At 36.8% G+C, this 24,009-nt stretch overlaps 2 protein-coding genes across 6 annotated transcripts in view; one reads left to right on the top strand and one right to left on the bottom strand.

Moving 5' to 3' along the window:
- Drp1 (dynamin related protein 1) overlaps positions 1 to 12,776 on the bottom strand; it is a 265,058-nt gene extending 252,282 nt beyond the window's left edge. For both annotated transcript variants that reach the window (XM_090391003.1, XM_090391012.1), the window contains exon 1: positions 12,523 to 12,776. In XM_090391003.1, the coding sequence (XP_090247129.1) occupies positions 12,523 to 12,624 (102 nt within the window). In that variant the 5' untranslated portion in view covers positions 12,625 to 12,776. The remainder of the gene's footprint in view (positions 1 to 12,522) is intronic.
- Positions 12,777 to 12,836: 60 nt separating this feature from the next.
- The window catches only part of AdipoR (adiponectin receptor), a 240,534-nt gene continuing 229,361 nt past the window's right edge, over positions 12,837 to 24,009 (top strand). For all 4 annotated transcript variants that reach the window (XM_090390983.1, XM_090390982.1, XM_090390984.1 and 1 more), the window contains exon 1: positions 12,837 to 13,104. The gene's annotated coding sequence lies outside the window, so the exon portion shown is untranslated. The remainder of the gene's footprint in view (positions 13,105 to 24,009) is intronic.

The raw sequence follows: 24,009 nt of genomic DNA, 5'->3' as shown, positions 1-24,009 counted from the left end.
TTCTCTCTGTTTTTTTTCCCCCAACATAGATGGTGCCTAATTAGGACTTTAGTCTTTGTGTTGTATGTTACAAGTGTTCAAACTAATCCCATACCAGATTGTGGTTGTTATGCATACTGGGACAAACTGTTTAAAATTAATCAACAGGAAGAAGAGAATGCTGTGGAGTCAGGAAAGTGACTCAGTTGGTAAGAACAGCAAAACTGCAGTATAAGCAGAAATTAGCAAATCCAGCCGAGAAAAAAACCCTAGAGGGTCTTCAGATATAGTGTCTCCACAGAACAATAGAACATTGGATTTCTAATGGAAAAGACCTGGGTTCGATTCTCATCATGATGAGGGAATTCTTATATGGACTTTTTCAAAAGAAGGAGAGTTAGCTGATCTCACACAGAAGTAGCAGGGTTTTTTTCCTCCTAGAAACTAAGGTTTTACATCCTATATACACACAAATCAGCCTTCAAAACATATGCAATTTACAGGCAAAAAATAATGTTGTTGTTGGTGATCATCATCATCATCAGTTGCATCAGTTTTGGGACTGGTAGCTCAGCAGCAATTTCCTCCATTCCGCTCTGTCATTGGCTTTCTTCTTAACCTCCTGGTACCTCCTCAAACCCATGCTGTCTTTGACTTGGTCAAGAAAGCTTTTCCTTGGTCTGCCTCTTCTTCTTTTCCTGTCTATTTTGCCTTCAGTTATTCTTTTCACAAGTCCATCATGTTTGAAGTATATGTCCAAACCACCTATCCCTTCTAATTTTGATAGATTTAATTAGAGTTCTTGTTTCGTTTATCTCTCTCAGGACTTGTTCATTTGATTTTTTTTCTGTCCATTTTATTTTGTTCATGCAGCGCCAGCACCACATTTCAAAAGCCTCCAATCTTCTTACATCTTCTCTGCCTAGAATCCAGGTTTCGCATCCATACAGTGCAATGCTCCATATCAATGTCTTTACTAATTTTTTTTTCAATTGTTGGTTGAGGTTTCCTGTTAAAATGCATTTCATCTTAGAGAATTGGGCTTTTGCATTGTTTGTTCTTGATCTTATGTCTTCTCTTGTTCTGCCATCTTCTGTTATTAGGCTTCCTAAATAATTAAAGTTTTTCACTTGTTTTATTTGTTTCCCGCTGATGTCTATATGCTCTACATTGATAGGGATTTTGTCTGTAACAATGATTTTAGTCTTATCTGTGTTGATTTTCATTTTATATTTTTCAAGGTTATTATTTAGTAATTCAAGCATTGTTTTTAACGTTCTTCTGTTTTCTGCTACAAGGGCTATGTCATCAGCAAATCTCATACACATGATTTGCTCACAATTTATCTTTATGCCACTATTTATTTTATCTTTAGTTTCCTGAATGGCCTTTTCAATATATAAATTAAATAAAAGTGGTGAAAGCATACATCCTTGTCTTACTGCACTCCTTATATTTATTATTTTCTTCTTATCATTGATTTTAATCCATCCATTTTGATTTTTGTAAATTTGATAAATTATTTGATAAATTTGATAAATTATAATGGTAAGTTGTATACCACGAGTGAAGAAGAGGGCGCAATTTGGAGTAAAGTGGATGACAAACAATATTAAACAGGAATTGCATGCGAAAAAGAGGCTATGGAAGAGATATAAGGAGACAGGTGAAGAGATGCATGAGGAATATAAGACACAGGCCAGAAGAGTGACTCGTGTGGTAAGGAAAGCGAAACTGGAATATGAGAGGAGATTGGCCCTAAGATCCAAAGAAAATCCTAGGGAATTTTTTAGCTATGTGGCCAGTAGGAGGAGAAATGACTGTGGAAGAATGATATTGTGGGATAAAAATGGGAATAGAGTGACTGATGCAGAGGACATAGTGGAATTGTTCAATGAACACTTTATTGGAGTATTTCATCCTAGAGGAGTCAGTTTTAATGCTAGAGGGATAGGACTGGTACGAGGTCTGGAGGTACAGGAGGAGAGTGTGTTTCAGATACTGAGTACTCTGGATGTCAGTAAAGCTGTGGGACTGGATGGTATTTCGCCACGAGTTTTGAGAGAATGTGCTAGGGAATTGACAGTACCTTTAACGTGGCTTTTCAATGAAAGTCTGGCTTTGGCAAAGGTGCCCAGGGAATGGAAGGAAGGTAAGATAGTGCCATTGCATAAGGGTGGTAACAGACTGGAAGTGTCTAATTATAGGCCAGTCTGTGTGTCATCAGTAGTTGTTAAGATCTTGGAGAAAGTAGTGAGGGACCGTGTACAGCATTGGGCAGATGAGGGTAATGTTATCTGTGAGAATCAACATGGATTTGTGAAAGGACGCTCTTGTTTTAGCAATATGCTAGCCTTTTATAATAAAGTTACAAGAGCATTAGATGAGGGAAAGGCATATACTGCAATTTTCTTAGACTTGGCGAAGGCATTTGACAGGGTGCCACATGATAAGCTGATATTTAAGTTGCAGCACATGGGTCTGGATGTCAGAATGGTCAACTGGATTCAGGATTGGCTGTCTGATAAGTATCAGAGAGTTGTGTATGGTGGAGCAGTTTCCAGGAGGCAGAGGGTTACAAGTGGGGTCCCACAGGGCTCAGTACTAGGACCTATATTGTTTAACCTTTATATCAATGACATAGCCAGTGGATTGCAGGGGGATATTCAGTTGTTTGCAGATGATGCGAAGCTTGGAAGGATTATTAGTAATAGTGCAGATGTGGTAGCCCTGCAAGAGGATTTAAATAAGCTAGATAGATGGGCAAATGAATGGGGGTATCAGTTTAATGCAGCAAAATGTAAGGTCTTGAGGTTTGGGAAACATCGATGGGATGCTGCATACTCTATGGGAGGAGTTATACTGGAGGAAGTAGGGGAGACAAGTGATCTGGGGTTGATGATTGATAGAAACCTGAAGTTTAGGGGAATATTGCAAAGGTGGTGAAGGTAACACAGAGGATTGCTGCTATTATGAGAAGGACACTGACCTGCAGAGATAAGAGGGTTATCATTCCGTTGTATAAGTCTCTGATCAGACCACACTTGGACTATTGTTCTCAGATTTGGTCCCCAGGATTTGAAGGGGATAAATTAACTGTGGAAAGGATACAAAGACGGATGACAAAGATGGTTTCAGGACTGTACAAGGATAGTTATGAGGATCGGCTGAGAGAATGTGGACTGCAGAGTTTGGTGGATAGAAGAAGGAGAGGTGATATGATTGAGACTTTTAAACTGTTGAGAGGTGGTTACAGGGTTGACACTGGGGAGTTCTTTCGCTTGGTTGATCAGGGGGAAGGAGTGATGATAAGAGGCCATCCTTGGAAGTTACGAAAGGAAACTGTGAGCAAGAGGGTAAGGAGTGGTTTCTTTGTGTGGAGGGTGGTTGAGCCGTGGAATGCATTGCCTGATGGAGTGGTGGGAGCGAGAACGGTCAGTGGGTTTAAGGAGTGGTATGATAAACTTTGTGTTTCTCAGGGGGGGACCTCCCCTCGATGAGTCTTGACAGACTTTATGTCTTAGAAAGGACCTCCCTCGATGAGTCTTTTGACTCCTTGGAGGCCTGAATAATAATAATAATAATAATAATAATTTTCCTATCCCTTAAATCTATGCCAATATTAGTTAGACAATTTAGGAGTATTTGCTGGTTTACTTTATCAAACTTTCTCTAAATCAAGGAAGCAAATGTAAGTATTTTGACTAAGGTCTAATCTTCTCTCTATTATTGTTCTTAAACAGAGTATTGCCTCTCTTGTTCCTTTATTCTTTCTGAATCCAAATTGGTCTTCATCCAATAGACAATCTATTTTTGAATAAATTCTATTTTGAATAATTTTAGCAGAATTTTGCTAACATGTGCGATTAAAGCTATTGTTCTAAATTGGCCGCATTTGTTTGCATTATTCTTTTTTGGTATTGGTATTATGGTTGATTTCATAAACTCCTTTGATATTTCTCCTCTATCATAGATTTGGGCTATTAATTGATAGAGTAAGGTTTTTGTCTCATCACCTAGATTTTGTAGCAGTTCTACAGGAATACTGACTACACCTGGACTTTTTCCCTTACTCATTTCAGACAGTGCTTTATCAAATTCTTCTCGCATTATTGGGGGTCATAGATTATCTTCATTTTGATTTTCTATGCTGATATCAACATTATTATTATTCTGACACCTCCAAGGAGTCCGAAGACTCATCGCGGGAGGACACCTACAACTGTCTCAACCACTACACTGAACCTCTACTACGAATCATCTCCATCAACGTTATCTACTGCCCACCATCACAACTAGTATTTTTTGTCTGTAAATTGTGGGAGATTATATTGAAAAATAAAAAGAATTTTGAAATTATAAATTCGTTTTTTCATTGTTAGGCTGAGAACTTTTCAGGCCACCCTTGTACAATGCATAGTTGCATAATAACATTACTTTTACATAAAATCCCAAATTTGAAGATCATTATTCCTACAAAAGGAGAGCAAGATGAGAAAAAGCTTGTAATGTACAGCAGATTTGAAAAGGTTCTGCTGGTCAGACCTTGGATGTTATTTTCAGATAAAAGAGTGATATCAATCTGTGATAATACCATTATTGTATTCATACAGGCCAACATCAAAACCTCACTTCCTGTGCCCAGAGATCATGCCTTCTGGTCTCTTGCAAAGGTCAAATGCAACTTCTATGCTCCCATCTCTTTCTCTCTTTTCTGGCTAGCATTACTATAGATGCCATCTAGATTACTTTTACACCTAAAGATAAAGCTGACCAAGACAAAGCACCTCCATCATACCAGAAACAGAGCACCATATGTTGCCTCTTGTAGTTTTCTGACAGAATAAACATAAGAATAATAAATATGAGAGATGTCGTTCAGGTTTGAAGGCATCTCTCCAACTGTATTCAAATGTTGTGCTCTAGAACTAACACTTGTCCTATATTATAACTACAATCTTTTATATACTCAGCTGGCATCTATCTCAATGCTTGAAGCAATCACTTCTGCACTACCTATAGATTTCACTTTCACAAGCATAGATTCTGACACACTAAATTCATTGTTGATCTCTTAGCCTACATCACCTACCACTGGACATGTACCATGAAAGGCTTGGAGAAACATGCTGTTGCTCTTTACACTTCTAGAACATTTCATTGTGCCTAGCATTTCAACCTAGTCAGTAAATTTTCATTCTTCAGTCTTCCTGGCATCTTCTGTATTTGAGTAGCCAGCTTTCTCTATGGTTGTTTGCTTCATGTCATGGTGAATGGCTCTATCTCTTCAAGCTTCTCCACTACTGCAGGACTGCCTTAATCTGTTCTATTATATACCCTTTTTCTATACATGACATACCCTCAATTGTCACTAATGCTATCTACAGATCTGCTGACAATAGTGTACTTCATTCATCCTACTCATTCAATAAACAATGCAATGCTCAGACATCTCTTCAAGATCATCAAGACCAGTGGCTTAAACACCGATTACCATGTTACCTTTTAACAGAGCAAAGATAATTTAGTCACTTTCAATGATATTAAAATGGAGTGTTGTCTTTCTCCCCTCAAAAAAGGGGTCTCAGCAGCTCACCTACTCTTACTCTTTGGACTGACATTTACCTCTGGCTTCTCCTGGCATAAACAAACAGCCTCTCAAAATTGGCCATTCTTTTCCAATCAAAACACTATTTTTGTCCTTCCAGGTGCTAATTCTATACAAATCTCAAATCTGGCCACCTTCTGAATACCGCTCACGTGTTTGGCACAGTATACTTAAAACCTCCCTAAAAGTTCTTGATGATGCCCAGAGGAGAGATTTAGCTGATGATCTCTCTCTCAGTGACTCACTTCACTCCTTATTCTCACATATGCACTGTTTCAGCTGTTTTTCTCCAGGCACTTCCATGAACAATGCTTCACTGAACTGACGACTATGATTTCTCCACTTTTCGTTGGGCATTTCAAAAAATTCATTCTCTCCTCATTTATTCCTTTTACCTCTGTTCTCTGGAACAGTCCACATGAAGTGTTACCCAACAATTATAACCTCCAATTCTTCAGAAAAAATGCAAATATTTTCCATCTTTTCCAATCCTCACTTGCATCTCGCACAAGGCGATGATGTGTTATAGGTTCTTCTGCCTCTTGTGTATGGGATTAACAAAAAATTTATGTAAATCCTATTAATGAAAGTGGAGATCCAAAATGGAATTTTTTCAACTCACTTTAAGTTTCCAATATGCAGTTTGATACAATGTGTGATGAGATTCACCTCTTGTCTATAGAATTTCACAAACATCCATGCTGGCACCAGGATTCAAACATGTGGCCTATAATTTTGAGAGCAGAGATGCTATATACATTTAACTGGCAATCGCTGTATGTATGTATGTGTGTGTGTGTGTATATATATATATATATATATTAATCTGATTATGTTCAGATTTTGCAGATATTTTCTGACTTAAACAGACACAAAAATTTCATGACAAACCTTAATTCTCACCAAGAGGTTAAGTTAAAAACAATAAGCAACTTTTCTATGATATACTTTCTTTAGAAAACTATACATTTCAATTACTATAAATCAATTTAGTTTTCACATTTGAATAGACAAATCAAATAGTAACCAGGAACCTGAACTCAATGAAATGAATATTGTAAAGTAAGGACAGAAAGCCACATCATTTAATTTCTTAAAAGAGATTATAAGAAATTAAGAAATTTCAAGAAATTTCTTATTAAGCAAAAAACAAGTATTATATGGAGGCTATGGAAGAGATATAAGGAGACAGGTGAAGAGATGCATGAGGAATATAAGACACAGGCCAGAAGAGTGACTCGTGTGGTAAGGAAAGCGAAACTGGAATATGAGAGGAGATTGGCCCTAAGATCCAAAGAAAATCCTAGGGAATTTTTTAGCTATGTGGCCAGTAGGAGGAGAAATGACTGTGGAAGAATGATATTGTGGGATAAAAATGGGAATAGAGTGACTGATGCAGAGGACATAGTGGAATTGTTCAATGAACACTTTATTGGAGTATTTCATCCTAGAGGAGTCAGTTTTAATGCTAGAGGGATAGGACTGGTACGAGGTCTGGAGGTACAGGAGGAGAGTGTGTTTCAGATACTGAGTACTCTGGATGTCAGTAAAGCTGTGGGACTGGATGGTATTTCGCCACGAGTTTTGAGAGAATGTGCTAGGGAATTGACAATACCTTTAACGTGGCTTTTCAATGAAAGTCTGGCTTTGGCAAAGGTGCCCAGGGAATGGAAGGAAGGTAAGATAGTGCCATTGCATAAGGGTGGTAACAGACTGGAAGTGTCTAATTATAGGCCAGTCTGTGTGTCATCAGTAGTTGTTAAGATCTTGGAGAAAGTAGTGAGGGACCGTGTACAGCATTGGGCAGATGAGGGTAATGTTATCTGTGAGAATCAACATGGATTTGTGAAAGGACGCTCTTGTTTTAGCAATATGCTAGCCTTTTATAATAAAGTTACAAGAGCATTAGATGAGGGAAAGGCATATACTGCAATTTTCTTAGACTTGGCGAAGGCATTTGACAGGGTGCCACATGATAAGCTGATATTTAAGTTGCAGCACATGGGTCTGGATGTCAGATTGGTCAACTGGATTCAGGATTGGCTGTCTGATAGGTATCAGAGAGTTGTGTATGGTGGAGCAGTTTCCAGGAGGCAGAGGGTTACAAGTGGGGTCCCACAGGGCTCAGTACTAGGACCTATATTGTTTAACCTTTATATCAATGACATAGCCAGTGGATTGCAGGGGGATATTCAGTTGTTTGCGGATGATGCGAAGCTTGGAAGGATTATTAGTAATAGTGCAGATGTGGTAGCCCTGCAAGAGGATTTAAATAAGCTAGATAGATGGGCAAATGAATGGGGGTGTCAGTTTAATGCAGCAAAATGTAAGGTCTTGAGGTTTGGGAAACATCGATGGGATGCTGCATACTCTATGGGAGGAGTTATACTGGAGGAAGTAGGGGAGACAAGAGATCTGGGGTTGATGATTGATAGAAACCTGAAGTTTAGGGGACATATTGCAAAGGTGGTGAAGGTAACACAGAGGATTGCTGCTATTATGAGAAGGACACTGACCTGCAGTGATAAGAGGGTTATCATTCCGTTGTATAAGTCTCTGATCAGACCACACTTGGACTATTGTTCTCAGATTTGGTCCCCAGGATTTGAAGGGGATAAATTAACCGTGGAAAGGATACAAAGACGGATGACAAAGATGGTTTCAGGACTGTACAAGGATAGTTATGAGGATCGGCTGAGAGAATGTGGACTGCAGAGTTTGGTGGATAGAAGAAGGAGAGGTGATATGATTGAGACTTTTAAACTGTTGAGAGGTGGTTACAGGGTTGACACTGGGGAGTTCTTTCGCTTGGTTGATCAGCGGGAAGGAGTGATGACAAGAGGCCATCCCTGGAAGTTACGAAAGGAAACTGTGAGCAAGAGGGTAAGGAGTGGTTTCTTTGTGTGGAGGGTGGTTGAGCCGTGGAATGCATTGCCTGATGGAGTGGTGGGAGTGAGAACGGTCAGAGGGTTTAAGGAGTGGTATGATAAACTTTGTGTTTCTCAGGGGGGGACTTCCCCTCGATGAGTCTTGACAGGCTTTATGTCTTAGAAAGGACCTCCCTCGATGAGTCTTTTGACTCCTTGGAGGCCTGAATAATAATAATAATAATAATATACAAAAAGAAGTTGAAGTCAATTAGAGACTACTGTCTGGCTTTTTTATTTTATTCTAGTACCTCATATCAAAACAGTATGGTATGATATTTCACTTAACTTATTCAGGATTTTCCATTTTTCTTTATTATATGACCAATTACAAATTCTTTCTCTTTTTCTGCGATGAGCTTGTCATCTCTTTATACATACAACTTCTGAATACACTGGCTGTTTAACATTAAAAAATTTAAACATTTTAAAATGATACTGTTCCATAAGGAGATATGTATGCTACAATCAAGAATTATTTTGTCTTAATCCACAATGATGTTGAAATACACTTCAAGTAGAGGTATATTAGTATCATTATTGAAGGTATAGAATGAAAAATGCTAATGTATGATAATGAAATAAGAGATTTTTCATGTGGTTAAATTTAAAGGGTTTCAGGATGAATAAATACTAATTTGATTTTGATTCAGCAATTCTGAACTCACAAAATAATTTATTATTATTCTTAAGTAGGTTCAACTACTCTTATTCAGTAATTTTTAGACTTCAGCAGCTGAAATGAAAGGCCCAAACATTTAGCAAAAAAGCATGTTTTCTTTTCTGAATTAATGCATTTGTGCCTGGGTGTCATGCTCAGCAAATATTAAAGTACAATGAATTGTAAAAGTATTTGCTGTGTTGATTAAATGAAAAATTTTAAATATTTTCAGTTACTCTTGACATTTTGTAATCTTAGATAATAAATCTGTAGCTTCTGGCAAGAAGACAGCAAATAATAATGCATAAAAAAGAGGTTGGTTCGATGGAATGTTTCATCACTCTTCCTGCTTTTGCAAATGAATTCTAACACAGGAAATGTTTCCATATCTGTACTTACATAGAAGAAAACCGTTAAAATTATTCTTTTACGTAAAAAAGGGCAATTTTCTTTCTTTAAAGTTAATGATAGCATGCTATTATTTATATAAGGTTTTTTTTTCCATTTTTTTTTTTTTTAAAAAAAAAGGGTGTACAAGGTACAGCATTATGGAAGTGCGATCAACATCAAGTTTGTCGCCATTATAGAGATTTTCAAGATAATTCTTCCATTCCATTAATATATCCTCAGATTCTATTAGTAATTTTCCATTTTCATCTTTGATGGCATTGTTTTTGCTGTTCTTATTACATTTGAAAGTCAGTGTTAATTTCTTTATAGGCTTTCTCTACGTTTTCTTTTTTAAATAATCCATCTATGTTATTACACTGTTCTTTTAGGTATTCTGTTTTGGCTTGTCTACATTTTCTTGTAATTTGATTTTTAAGATATTTGTATTTGGCCACATCTTCTATAACAGCATTTTTATATTTTCTTCTTTCATTCATAAGGCCAAGTATTTCATCTGTTATCCAATGTTTTCTTTTTTCTTTTTCTGCATTTTTCAATAATTGATTTGATGAATTTGTAATTAACTCTTTAATCATATTCCATTGGTTTTCAATATATTCCGACTATGTTTTCTGGAATGTTATGATCAGTTGCCTCTCAGTATCCTCTCTTTAATTCTTTACTCTTTAATTTTTCAAGGTTCGATCTTATTAGTTTGTATCTTTGGATTTGTTTCCTATGTTTCAGTTCTGTTTTCATTAAGACAAGGTTATGGTCACCTAACGTTGGCACCTGGATAGCTTTTGCAATTTTGTATTTGGTTGCTGTATCTTTTCTTGACCAATATATAATCTATTTGAATCCCCAGGTGCTTTCCAAGTGTATCTTCTTCTTTTTGGATCTTGAAATAGTGTATTTGCTATAACTAACTATTTTTGTGTACAAATTTCTATTAATTGCTTTCCTCTTTCATTCCTACATCCAAGACAAATCTTCCTGAAACATTATCATTGCTATCTTCTCCCATTATTATTCTATTGTCTCTGTCTTTAAAGCTGCTCTAGATTTCTTCTATTTCTTCATTGCTATGTTGTGATGTTGGCATGTAGACCATTATAATATTGAGGTTTACTGGTTCATTTTGAATGCTTATCGCCATGATTCTGTCACTATGGTTAATTATTATAGTGATTCACTTTCCAACTTTTTTATAAGGCATTATTGCAACACCTGACTCGCCCTTCTTTTGTCCTGAATATATTATCCAAAATTCTCCACTCCAGAAATCACCCTGTCCCTCCCATCTCATCTCTTTAATGTCCAGAATATCTATTTCAAGTGTCTTTCCATTTCTTTTTTTCACATTTTCTATTTTGCCTGGTTCTAGCAGTGTTCTTGCATTCCATGTTCCAATATTCAGCTTATTTTGTCTTCATTTTTGAATAAGTACCAGGATTTCATTGGCTGTCGACCTGAGAAGCTGGTCGACAGCCAATGTTACTTCTCCTGCCAGGAATGACTCCTTCAGTGACGGCTCCATCGCCAATCTTGACGTCATTTTTAACTTGGGAATGCAATGTGGTGGTTTCCCCCTTGCCTTCCACATCGCAGTATTGTAACATGTATGCTACAGGAGGTTAATACAAGTAGTGCTGCTGCCCACCACTATAACTATTAGTGGTTAGTTGAAAGAGGAGGAAACATCCCTAGCCCTCGAGTACTCTAATAGCTTCAGGGAGAATGGAGGACCTCCTCCTGGGGTTAGTAAGCAAGAAAAGAGACAGACAGAAAGTTTTAAGTAAAGAATCCTCATTAACAAGAATGTTAGTATGAGGGTAAAAGCAGGAAGTGGAAGAGTTAGAGAAAAGTATGACCAAAAACTTTGAAATAGATCATACTTAGCTCTGGGACCCTGGGTTAGCCATGCCTGCAAGTCGTAGACCCCCCCATGGGGATTGTTGGTGATGGGCAGTAGATATCGTTGATGGTAGTAATGTCGTGGTAGAGAATTAAGTATTAGTAGCGAGGGTGAGATGTATTTAGCAAAGTAGAATGGCCTCCCATGATGAGTCCTTAGACTCCCTGGAGGTGTCATGTAATAATAATAATAACACTCTAGAGTAATGATATCACTTTGATCATTTGTCTTTGGACCCTCTCTAGTGTTTCCGTATCACAATGAAAACTAGGTGACCAAATTTGAGCACAACAGTCCATGTGTGGTTTGACCAATGCCTTATATAAAGGCACCACCTCCTTATCCTACATGTCAATGTACGTTTTTATCCTAGCAGCACATGATGCTGCTATGATAAAAAGTACATAGTAACAACGTTATATGAAGTCTTTGCAACGTTTGCAATGTGCCCTCAAAACTTCAGTCCACTGTCTACCATCCAGGAACGCCTCTTCTCCCTTATTTTTTGTATAGTTTAAGCCACTTTCCTGCCCCGTGCAAATACACGTCTTGCACCGTCGGTGGAGCCGGCCCTGCTACCATCATTCCAAGATCCCGAATCTCAGTTAATGCTGTGTCCTAGATAATCATTTGGCCCTCTAAATATCTCTGAAATTAAAAACAAATCTTAAACAGTTGTACTTAATTAATGATCTGCAATATGCATCTTTATGTATATAAAACAATATTTATTATTAGATCTCGTTGCACAGTTTAAGAGCTGCATGGTGCGAACATTTTTTGGATAATTTAATATACAACTTCGTCACCATGAAGATGTACATTCATTAGCAAAAGAGATTTTAATCTAGCTTGGTGTGCCCGCCATCCTTCTACATCTTTTAAGTCTGGATTATAATATACTCGGATGCACGCTCCTCTTCACACACAACCTTTCGCATTTTACAAAAACAATAGCTATTATCATACACCTAGAAAATGGAATCAATAGGTTATAAAGCTCTTAGCTATTTATAATATATTAATTGAGTAACTTTACCTGTGTACCAACAACAACTATTTGAGGTAGCTGGACAGAGTCGGCCCCAACGGTATTAAAAACATCCTGCAGTTTATTTATCACAGGAATTAAAGCTTCCATTTCGATTTCTTTATCTCAGATTGCTTACAGATGGAGCTTGTTCATGCATATACATTGCGCAAAGTAGAAAATAAAATGCATAAACGAATCCACCGGATAGATTTCGTATTTACGATCTTCTAACACAAGCACACGAAAAGCCGTTCACCTGATTGCACTGAACTTCCATGGCAAAATTTGTTTAGCGCCCTCTATTAGAAACATCTCCTTAATCCATTGCATATTTCATTATTATGTGCTCTTGTATCCGAATTTAAGTTTAAGTAGATTTATTTGAAATAATCTTGTCAGAATTACTAATTAAAAATGAAAACACGTGTTTTGAAAGAAGTGTGATTTATAACAAAAAGTCGATAGCAAAAATTTGATAGTAAACAGAAAAGGTCATGACTGAAGTAAAAGTCAAAGAGTAAACTGCTTTATTTTAGGCATTGATATTATACTTTAAGAGATTTATGTCAGTGTGGATCGAAAATACGTGTAAGTATTGCTGAATTGTTTATACAGGTGTTTATATTTACTATTTTTTTTCAGATATTCGATTCCATTCTTTGCGTAGGCGTATGTCCAGAAAAAGTTTTTATATTTTCCATAGCTAAAATACATTAGTGTTTCTAATTGTGAGGTTTTATGCTTGTTAATTTATTCGTTCTGAAAATGCCTCTCCCACTTGTTGGAATTAATTCTGCTGAGGAGCCCTTGGAAGAATTTTAAAGGCTTTTTATATATCTATTTTTTTTTTCCATGCTTCGCAATCTGTGCAGGTATATTTCATATTTTGTATAGCTTGAATGTATGCCTGATTGATTGGGATGAAATGAAAAAGAAGAAAGGGAAATATGAAAAATGGGGATGAATAACAGAAAAATAAATAAATAAAACAATTAGTGCGAACTGCTTATATACACACACATACATAGCATAGCAAAAAAGTACTAAATAAGAAATTGACCAGATTATAAGTAATTGAATTAGGATAATTACAGTAGTTTACAATAAAGTTTTAATAAGATAGCATTATTGCAATGTGCTTATGAAATTTTGGGACAACTTTACAATATTTGGATTGTTTAATGTTACAATTTGCACTAAAAAATTATTTCATGGCAATCATTATTATTACTATAGGGAAAAAATTAGTACAAAGCCTTTTTTCATGTAGTCACAGGACACTCATTTAAAAGTCACTTTACTCACTCGGTTCCAGTCATGCTTTTTTTTTTTTTTTGGACTGTTAATCACTGTATTCTCAGGCCACTTGGGCTTCTTTCCAGGAGTATGGGGGTGGGCATATTTACAGGGTTTCCATTGGATAGTACTGGTATTTATTTATTTATTATTATTATTAACACCCGACCTCCTTTGAGTCAAAAGACTCATTGCCGAATGTACACACTGTTACACACAAAGTCCCTCAAACCATGCTTTAAACTCATTCAATGTATCTTCATTCACCAATGTCAGATTGTGCATTCCACTCACAGGTCAGTCTCCATGCAAATAACCTGATCCTTATGCCCCTACTCACACCCTCCTTATACAGCTTCCAGAGATGTGCAAATATCTAAATTGTTGATAATTGCTCAACTTTAAACAAAAATTACATAACCATGTAATTATTTTTAATGAAATGAAAGTACAGATATTTCATACTGAAAATAACAGTACATCATCAGTGTGTAGAAACAAGCAAATCAAAGGAATGGGAATACAAGGTACATACAGCAGTAGGTGGTTTATCAATTAAAAACTGTTGCTGCATGCTAGAAATTAATATCAATAAATAACATTAATAAAAACTATTTTTGATGGTTACATAAAATCAGAATCTCCCAAACTTCTTGGAGAGAGATAGAGAGAGAGAGAGACAATTGTTCCGATTCAGATTTGGCCATATAAAAGGGCTTCGCAACTTTCTTTGAAAAGGCATTCATATTTAAACCTGCTTCTATGGAGAAGATGAGCTTCGTCCCACCAGATACTATGTTTAGTGTCAATACTATGTTGTGCCAGACCAGACTTTTGAGGTTTCATGTATTCAATACAATATTGATGTTCTTTTAATTCTTTTCTCCATAGAACAGCCTGTTTGCCCAAAGTATGTTAGATTACATTCACAAGGTATCTGATAAACGCCAGCTGATGATAGAGATGCCAGTTTGTCTTTTGTAGATGCAGCAGATGAGAAATTTTGTTGATAGGAAAATATGTGGGAATGAGATGATACTAATTGAAAATTCTGTCAATCAGTTCAGAGATGCCAGAAATATAAGGAATTGGAACCCTACAGTCTGTTCAAGAATCCCGAAGTGTTGGAACATAGGAGTTAATTATCTGCTGGATTTTATTATGGTTGTAACCATGAAATTCCATTAACATTTTGATAGTGAGAAGTTCTTGTTGTAAGCGTGAGGGAGAGGATCACACATTATGTGCTCTATTGATTAAAGACTTGATGACACCAATTTTTTGAGAGATGTGATGAGCAGACTTTTGATGAATGTATCTGCCAGTAAAGGTAGGTTTTCAATAAACGCTGGTTAATAAATTACTGGAAACTGTGTGAGTAAGAAGGATATCCAAGAATGGTAAACTACCAACCTTTAATTTTTCCATGGTAAATTGAATGCATTGGTGAAGGCTATTGATCTGTTGTAGGAAAGTAGTAAGTTCATTTTCAGAATGAGGCCAAACAGCAAAGACATCATCAACATAATGAAACCAATGGGAGGGTTGGGGATGAATGGATGAGAACAAGGTCGCTTCAAGTTGAGCTTAAAGCTCAACTTCAAGCTACTTTGAAGTTGAGCTTTATATGGTATGTTTTATGTTATAGAAAATTTGGGTCACTTGACTCATTATACAGTGATATATATATATATTATTTTAATATTAATCCCACACACTGATGTTTGAAGATACCTGAATATCTCACATCAGTGCCATGTGAGAGATTCAGGTAAGGATTGAGAAAGAAAAAATGAAGAGTATGTGGTTGTTCCAGAGAATGGAGATAACTGGAATAAAGGAAGAAGCAGAGAAGCTCGTTCAGTAGGTTTGCTTTTGGATTGAAAAGGGATGTTGGGCAGCTATACTGCTCTTGTTTTAACAGACCTAACAGAAAGCAGACAAATGATGACTGCCAGTTAAGTGGAGCAGTGACATAGAAGGAACTGTAGAAAAGACACAGCTGAATGGCAAAGAAATGGAGCTAGCTGAGGAATTGGATAATTACCAGATCGACATAATAGGGGTGACTGAATTTTTCTTGAGTGGCAAAAGACAAAAACTGGTGATATCTTTCTGAGCAATGTGTTTCTTTTTTTCTTTCTGGACAAAATGTTATATTCAGGCAATGACAATCAAGGAAAAGAACGAGTAGCTATAGTATTCAACACTAAATACGACGCTAATCTTCTTGAATGGCACGCGATATGAAGTTGACTGTTGTGGGCAAATATCAGAATGAGAAACTGGACAATGAGACTTATTTGTGCCTATGGTCCCACAGAAGGTTCTATTAAGGTAGAAGTGGGGGAATTTTTTGAGGCTTTCAAGAAAGCAACTGACACAATTAAAAAAAAAAAAAAAAGGGAAAAGTTGGTCCTAGTTGGGGATCTAAATAGCAGAGTAGGAAATGATTGTCAGGCATACAAAAATATTTTGGGAAAATTTGAAAAAAAGAGCAAAGCTAATAATAATGATGACAAATACAATTACTAACACAATTTTTTCAACATAAAATGTTCACAAATGCATATGGAGAGAAGAGGGAAGAAATAAGAAAAGTCTCATTGACTGTTATTGTTGATAGTAATGTGTTCTCACTGCTGCAGGACATTATAGTATACAGAGGATTTGAAATTCCAAGTGATCACCATTTAGTTTTGAGCAGAATAAAATTGAATTTTTTATTATTATTATTCAGGCCTCCATGAAGTCAAGAGACTCATCGTGGGAGGACCTTCATAGGAAACACAGTCTATCATATCACTCACTGACCCCTCTTGGTCTCACCACTATCAGGCAATGCATTTCACAGTTCAACAACCCTCCACGCAAAGAAACCACTCCTCACTCTCTTGCTCACAGCTTCCTTTCATAACTTCCAGGGAAGGTCCCTTATCATCACTCCTTCCCGCTCTTCCACCAAGTGAAAGAATTCCCATGTGTCAACCCTGTAACTGCCTCTCAACAGGTTAAAAGTTTCAATCATATCACTTCTTCTATCCACCAAACTCTGCCTTCCACATTCCTTCAGCCAATCCTTATTACTAACATTGGACAGTCCTGAACCATCTTTGTTATCCGCTTCTGTATCCTTTCCACAGTTAATTTATCTCCTTCAAATCCTGGATACCAAATTTGAGAACAGTACTCTAAGTGTGGTCTGATCGGAGTCTTATACAACAGAATGATAACACTCTTTTATTTCCGCAGGTTAGCATCCTTCTCAGTATTGCAGCAATCCTCTGGATTACCTTCACCACCTTTGCAATATGCTCCCTGAATTTCAGCTTTCTATTAATCATCACCCCCAGATCTCTTGTCTCCCCTACTTCTCTTCTGTATACAGCTCCTCCAATTGAGTATGCAGCCTCCCATCGTTGTATCCCAAACTTCAAGACTTTACATTTTGCTGCATTCAATCGACACCCTATTCATTTGCATTTTCCCATTTGTCCAGTTTATTCAAATCCTCTTGCAGGGCTGCCACATCTGCACTATTAATAATAACCCTGCCCAGCTTCACATCATCTGAAAACAACTGGATATCCCCCCCTCCCTCCCCTGCAATCCATTCACAATGTCATTGATAAAGGTTAAACAATACAGGTACTGAGCTCTGTGGACCCCCACTTGTAACCTTCTGCCTCCTTGATATTGCCCCACCATACAGAACTATCTGATACCATATTTCATATTGAAAGGAAGAACATGTAAGAAAGTTTTAAAGTGAATAAAAATTGAGCAGCTCTCAGATAGAGTAAAATACACCAACATTATTCAAGAAAATATGAAAGAGTTTGAGAACAGTAACCCAACTTAGAAGGTTCAGTGGCAAATACTGAAGAAAACATTGATTGATTCTGCCAGAAGGGGACATGTTGAGGTTGTCTGCAAGGATAGAAAAATCAGAACTCCATGGTGGACAGGAAGTTAAAGAGGCAGTAAAGGAAAAGAAGAAAGCATATCAAAAGTTCCTGCCAAATAAGTCAGCTTGTGCTCTTAGAGAATACATAGACAAATGTAAGAAAGCCAAACACTGTATAAAACTAGCTAAACAAAAGTCATGGGAAGACTTAGGTAAGAACATAAAAAATAAATATCAAGAAAGTGGCAAGAAATTCTGGAGGTAATTCAAGAAGCTCAGAAGTGGAGGTAAGAGTGGGGTAAAGGGAATTAGAGATGATAAAGGTGATATGAAAACTGGTTAAAAAGATATCTTGAAGTATGGAGTAATTACTTCAAAAAATTGCTAAATGGAACAAGCAGTGATGACAGCACAGTGGTAAAAAACACTGACCAGGCATACAGTCAAGAATACATATCCATACTTGAAGTAGAAATAGCCATCAAAAGCCTGAAATGTGAAACAGCAGCTGGAGTAGATGATATTCGACCAGAAATGCTGACGTATGGAGGTATAAAAGACTTATAGTGGATGCACTGCATAGTTCAGAAGGCCTGCATGGAGGGGGCGAATTCCAGATGATTGGAGTAGAACTCTCATAGTACTCATATATAAAAAGGGAAATAAAACTGAATGTGAGAATTAAAGAGGTGTTTCCCTACTGAGTGGAACTTTCCTGGTTAGATTTATGCAAGTATACTTGAGAAACAACTGAGAAGGATTATGGAAGGGAATTTATTGAAGAACAAGCTGGATTCAGGCCAAATAGAGGCTGTCTGGATCAGGTTTTCACTTTACGACAAATAGTTGAGAAATCATGGGAATATAACAAAGATATATATTTAAGTTTTGTAGATCTGGAATAGATATATGACAAGATGCCAAGATAAAAGCTATTAAAAATATATATCAAGCAGCACTTGGTCTTTATTTGAGTTGTAAGTCAACAGTTAGAATTGAAGAAAGTACAGGAAGATGGTTTCATGTTAAATCTGGTATCAGACAAGGATGTACATTATCTCCTCTGTTATTCGTTATCTGTATGGATCACATTATGAAGGAAAGTGGTATTAAACCTGATATCAAAATTGCAGATGTTAATCTCAGCTCCTTTATGAGGATGATGTTATACTTCTAAGTCCTGTACAAGTCTGCATGATTCCCTGACTAAATTGAATAACTGTTGTAATAAATTTGGTATGAAAATCAGCAATAGCAAGATGCAGACAATGAAAAATAGGCAGGAGCATTGAAAACATCAACTGCATTGTGAACGAAGAACCTGTAGAACAAGTAAAACATTTCAGCTACTTAGCCACGATTTTTAGTAAAGATGCTAAGTTAAATATGGAAATAGACAACAGAATCAACAAAGCTGGTATGGTAGGAAGTCATCTGAATAAATTTATATGGAATAAGAGAGAAATTAGCTGTACACAAGATAGTGTTCTAACTAATTTTAACTTATGGATCTGACAGCTGGGTTTTAAAATAAAGCACTTGACCAAAGACTAGAGACCACATATATGAGATTCCTCAGAGACTTTAGTGGCATGAACAGATGGCATCAATGGCAATATCATATTAAAGATGAGTATATTAGGAAAGAACTTAACATTGTTAACATCTAGGAATGTCTTGAGCTAATCTCAGGTGGTATGGTCACTTAAACAGAAGGTGAGTAGAAAGGTTAGCAAAATAAGTGTTCTCTGCCAGGTTGGCAGGAAAAAGACCCAGAGGAAGACCAAGGTATAGGTGTATTGATATGATAAAAAGTGCCTTAGATGACAGAAAAATAAGATCTGATAATGTGAGAGTCTTGACAGGTAACAGATTGATTTGGAGGAAAATTGTAGATAGAAAGTTAGTGATGATGTAAGTTTTTAATGTTTTTATATAGTACTATCATATCCTGTACACCCTTAGAGGGTACATGTCAGGAATTCGATGATGATGAGAACATGGAATTAATCACAAATGCTGATATCATTTTCCAGCCAGGCGAAAGTTACTTTTACATTTAGAAAACATTGTGACTAACTTTTCATTTTGGTTGTTGGGTAGAAAAAGGACCAATTTCCTTACCACTTAATGGATAAAATGTATAAATTAAAAGTAACATCACTACAAGAGTAAAAGACAAAATTAGAGAAGCTCTAGTTACTTCAGAAAAATTGGGGCATACATGATAAGAGCTAAGTTGCAAGTTGGTTGTATGTTGTATGTTATTGTGACATGGAGGTCACAATAACTTGTTCTCCCCCCCTAAAGATGACTGTGCCTCTGTTTCCCTCTTTCATGTCTACCTTATGTGGATATAATTCCCCTCCTATCATCAGCAGCACTCTCCCTCTCTTCCCGTCTTTTCTATCCATGTGAAAAATCCTGTATCCTTCCATTTCTATTCCTGTTAGTCTATCCTCTTCATTCAACAATGTTTCACTTATTCCAATGATTTTGGGGCGAATAAACTCAATCAGTGAAACCCTTTCATCTCCCTCATTTCTGATACTTCTGGCATTTGTAAACAAACACTGTAATTCATTTTCAGGTCTATAAACAGGTAGAGAAATCACAACCAAGCCTGATTGTGATTTCTCTACCTGGGTGTTTCCCGTATCCCTGTTCCTCTTGCATTCCCATTCTCTCTTCATCTCTCACACTACTACTACTGTTTTCACTGCCAAGTACTTCTGTCTCTTCAGTACCACTCTTCTGATTTTTTGCTTCATCTCTTGCTTCTGATATCTTGCATGCATCACACACACTACTTCCACACACTGTGCTTCCATCCAGTTGTAGATGTTGAAAGTGGCAGTGAACTTGTATATGAAGATGGAGTATATTGCGATATGGGTGCGGAAGTTGAGTCACTCACTCCAAAGCCATTCAAATGCTATCCTTCATGCCGGTATAATTTCATTCTTTCCTCAAACATATGCCATACATCCACAGACTGTACTCCTTTCTCCTCGCACAGCTCCACTAGAATACCATTTATGATTTTGGCTCTCCATCACAAGTCATCATTGTTGTACCTCGGCAACACACTGACAACCTTTCCTCACTACATTGTTATCTTTCACTTTCTCTATAATCTCTTGATAGTCACCCTCACGTGCTCCTTATGTCCACTTAAATCATTTGTCATCACTAACTCTTGCTCGTTTCTTTCTAATGTCCAATGCCTGAATTATCCTACTTATTCTCCCTCCTGGATAGCAGACCACATGGACTCTCTTATTAACTAATCTTCTAACTATGGAATCTCCATATACTGCTATCCTGGAATCACTAATCCCCTCTTTTTTCTTCTTTCATTCTATTCTATTACTCACTTTCATTAGTTTCCACTAAACATCTAACATCATTCCACATATTTCTCATTTCATTTTCAATAACTGTTTCAATGCATTCCGACAATTTCATTCTCTATCACTTCCGCACCTTACTTCCATTTCATCATTCATACTTTCTTTCACTCCTTCAGTTTCAGTAGCTTTCATTTCATTTCTGTTTCTTTCATTTACACCATCTTCTATCTTTTCAGTCTGTTTCGCATTCATTGCCTTGTGGTCTAATAATATATTGCACTTCCTACAAATCCATACTTTCTCTCGTCTCCCGTTCATTCTCTCTCTCTCTCTCCAGAAACATCTCTTACAATCCGCCATACATAAATATTATACTCACGGCATCTAATCATTTTTGAAAAGTATGTCGTTAATGTCACTTGATTTTCGAGGCTTTCCTAGTCGCACTGGTCAATGCCTGCATGGTTTACCTCATAAGTACTGCCATTGTTATATTTAAAGAAAGCAATTTCAACTAATAAATCATGCAGAAATCACACTAAAAATCTTGCAGACACACTTCGTTATCAAAAATAAAAATTACAACACTAAAATTCATGAAATATGCCCATTATCACTCAAAATAGCACTTATCTTTCTGGAGCTCTTTCTAACACTATACAACTTATAGCCTCTGGCCATAATCTGAACTCAAGTAAATCTGATCTCAATCCAACATAGTTTTTTTTTTATGTGAATCCACCCATAAAATGCTGTAAGCCTATACAGTCATCCCTCAACTTATGTTCACTTGAGTTACGTCCATTCAAAGATACTTCTGCAATCCCATAAGGGAATAAATAACATTTTAGACTATGCTTTTGAACAAGTTGAGCGAGCATAAAGTAAAAAGGTTTCTATTTAGCAATAATGCATCATGCGCAGGAGCAATAATGCATTCAGCAGCAACCATCCTCAGCAGTCGGCACGTGTCTTTAACATTTCCTCTGTTGATTTGTTGATTTTGTGTTTGAGAAATAGATTATTTCTGTATTTATTGTTAAATATTTCACAATATTTTGTGCAACATGGCCCCTACACGGCCAAGTAAAAAGCTTAGTGAAGAATCACAGAAAAAGAGGCAAGCAGTTGATCTTGAAACCAAGTTGCAAGTTATAAAGCAACATGAATCTGGTAAGCCCATCAGTGTGATCGCACATGACTTCAGATGGTCTCATCTACAGTGACGCCATTTTGTAAAATATGGATAAAATCATTGAGGCTGTGAAAGGATCTGCTTACTTTAAATCGATAATGACGAAGCAATGAGAGGGTCTTAACGGTGATATGGAAAAGCTACTTGCATCATGGATAGAGGGACCTGAACCAAAAGCGCATACCCCCTTAGCACTAGGACCATAACCGCTAAGGCACTAAGTCTCTGCAACATGTTGAAAGAGAGAGCAAGGCCCAATTACGACTATGAATTCAATGCTTCTTCCAGTTGGGTTATGAGATTCAAGCAATGCTTTGTGCTGCATAATGTGAAAATATATTGTGAATCTGCAAGTACCGATGAGAAGGCTGCCAAGGAGTTTGTGTAGAAATTGGATAAAATTATAATGGAGGAAAATTATTGGCCACAGCAAATATTTAATACGAATGAGACTTCTTGTTTGGGAAAAAAAATGCCTGAGCAGACATTCATCCGCAAAAAGCTAAAATCTATGCCTGGTTTCAAAGCTCTTAAAGACCATATTACGATTCTGTTAGGGGTGAACTGGCTGGATATAAACTGAAACCATTTGTGATATGGCATAGTGAGAATTCCATGAGCTTTCAAAAACATTAGGAAGCATACTCTTTCAGTTCATTATTGGAGCAGTAAGTCATGGATGACTCAAAAATTGTTTGAGGATGCCTTAATCAACTGTTATGCGAGTGAAATGGAAAAATTATGGTGTGAAAGAAAATGTGGAACATAAAATTTTATTAATTCTATATAATGCCCCAGATCATTCGCCTTACATCGATGATCTTCACCCTCCCCCAAGATCAAGGTCATGTTTATCCCTCCAAACATTACTTCATTGAGCCTAGCAAACAATCTGAATCTCGAAGTGAATGATGACAGCATAGTTCAACTCACAGAAAGTGCCTCCGAAGAGTTAACCAACCACGAATTGGTCGAACTAGAGGAACAGTCTGTTGCAGAAGAGGGAAAAGAGAAATAAGAAGAGGTAGTTAAACAATTCACAATGAAGGGTCTTGCAGAAATGTTCTCTGCAGTTAGCGATGTTCTCAAAATGGAAGACATGGACCCCAATGTTGAACTCTACTTATTAGGAGAAAGGAAAGTACATGATGCGTTTGCTTGCTATAAACAAATTTATGATGAAAAGAAGAGGAATAAGCACAGCACATTGGATATTTTCATAAAAAAAAAAAAAAAAAAAACCAGAAGAGAGAGACAGCCTGGTCTTTCACATAGGGAAGGTAATGAAGATGTGATTGTGGCAGAAGATTTTGGTGATTATTCTTTTGTTTTATAGTGACAGTAACACACAGTACAGTTTTATAAGGTTTAAAAATTAACATGACAGTATACTTATTACAGTTAAGTCCTTATCCCCCTATAACTCTGTTGATTTAATGTATCGACTTATGTCTTGCCTGATGGAATGGAATCCCGACTTAAGTCGAGGGATGACTGTAGTACATTTTTCTGTGAGGTGATGAGTAAATAATCAAGGAAATTTTTCTTTAGGGACCAGATGTAGTACTTTTTACAATTCAGGCTTGAATAAATGCTCTAATAAGGAGGCCAGTGATCATATTGGATGTTGATGACTTTCACAAATATCCATACCATAGTGGGATCCAAAATCACAGCCTGTTCATAGAAAAATAGGTGCACTTATCCAACCAGGCCAGCAGATTCAGGCATACTTAGTTCTT

This window comes from Typopeltis vanoorti, chromosome 1, assembly GCF_054136105.1.
Source record: "Typopeltis vanoorti isolate ZY-2024b chromosome 1, IOZ_Tvanoo_1.0, whole genome shotgun sequence".
NCBI classification, from domain to species: Eukaryota; Metazoa; Arthropoda; class Arachnida; order Uropygi; family Thelyphonidae; genus Typopeltis; species Typopeltis vanoorti.
Note: the sequence above shows the minus strand (reverse complement) of the source record. Positions and strands in the feature narration are given on the sequence as shown.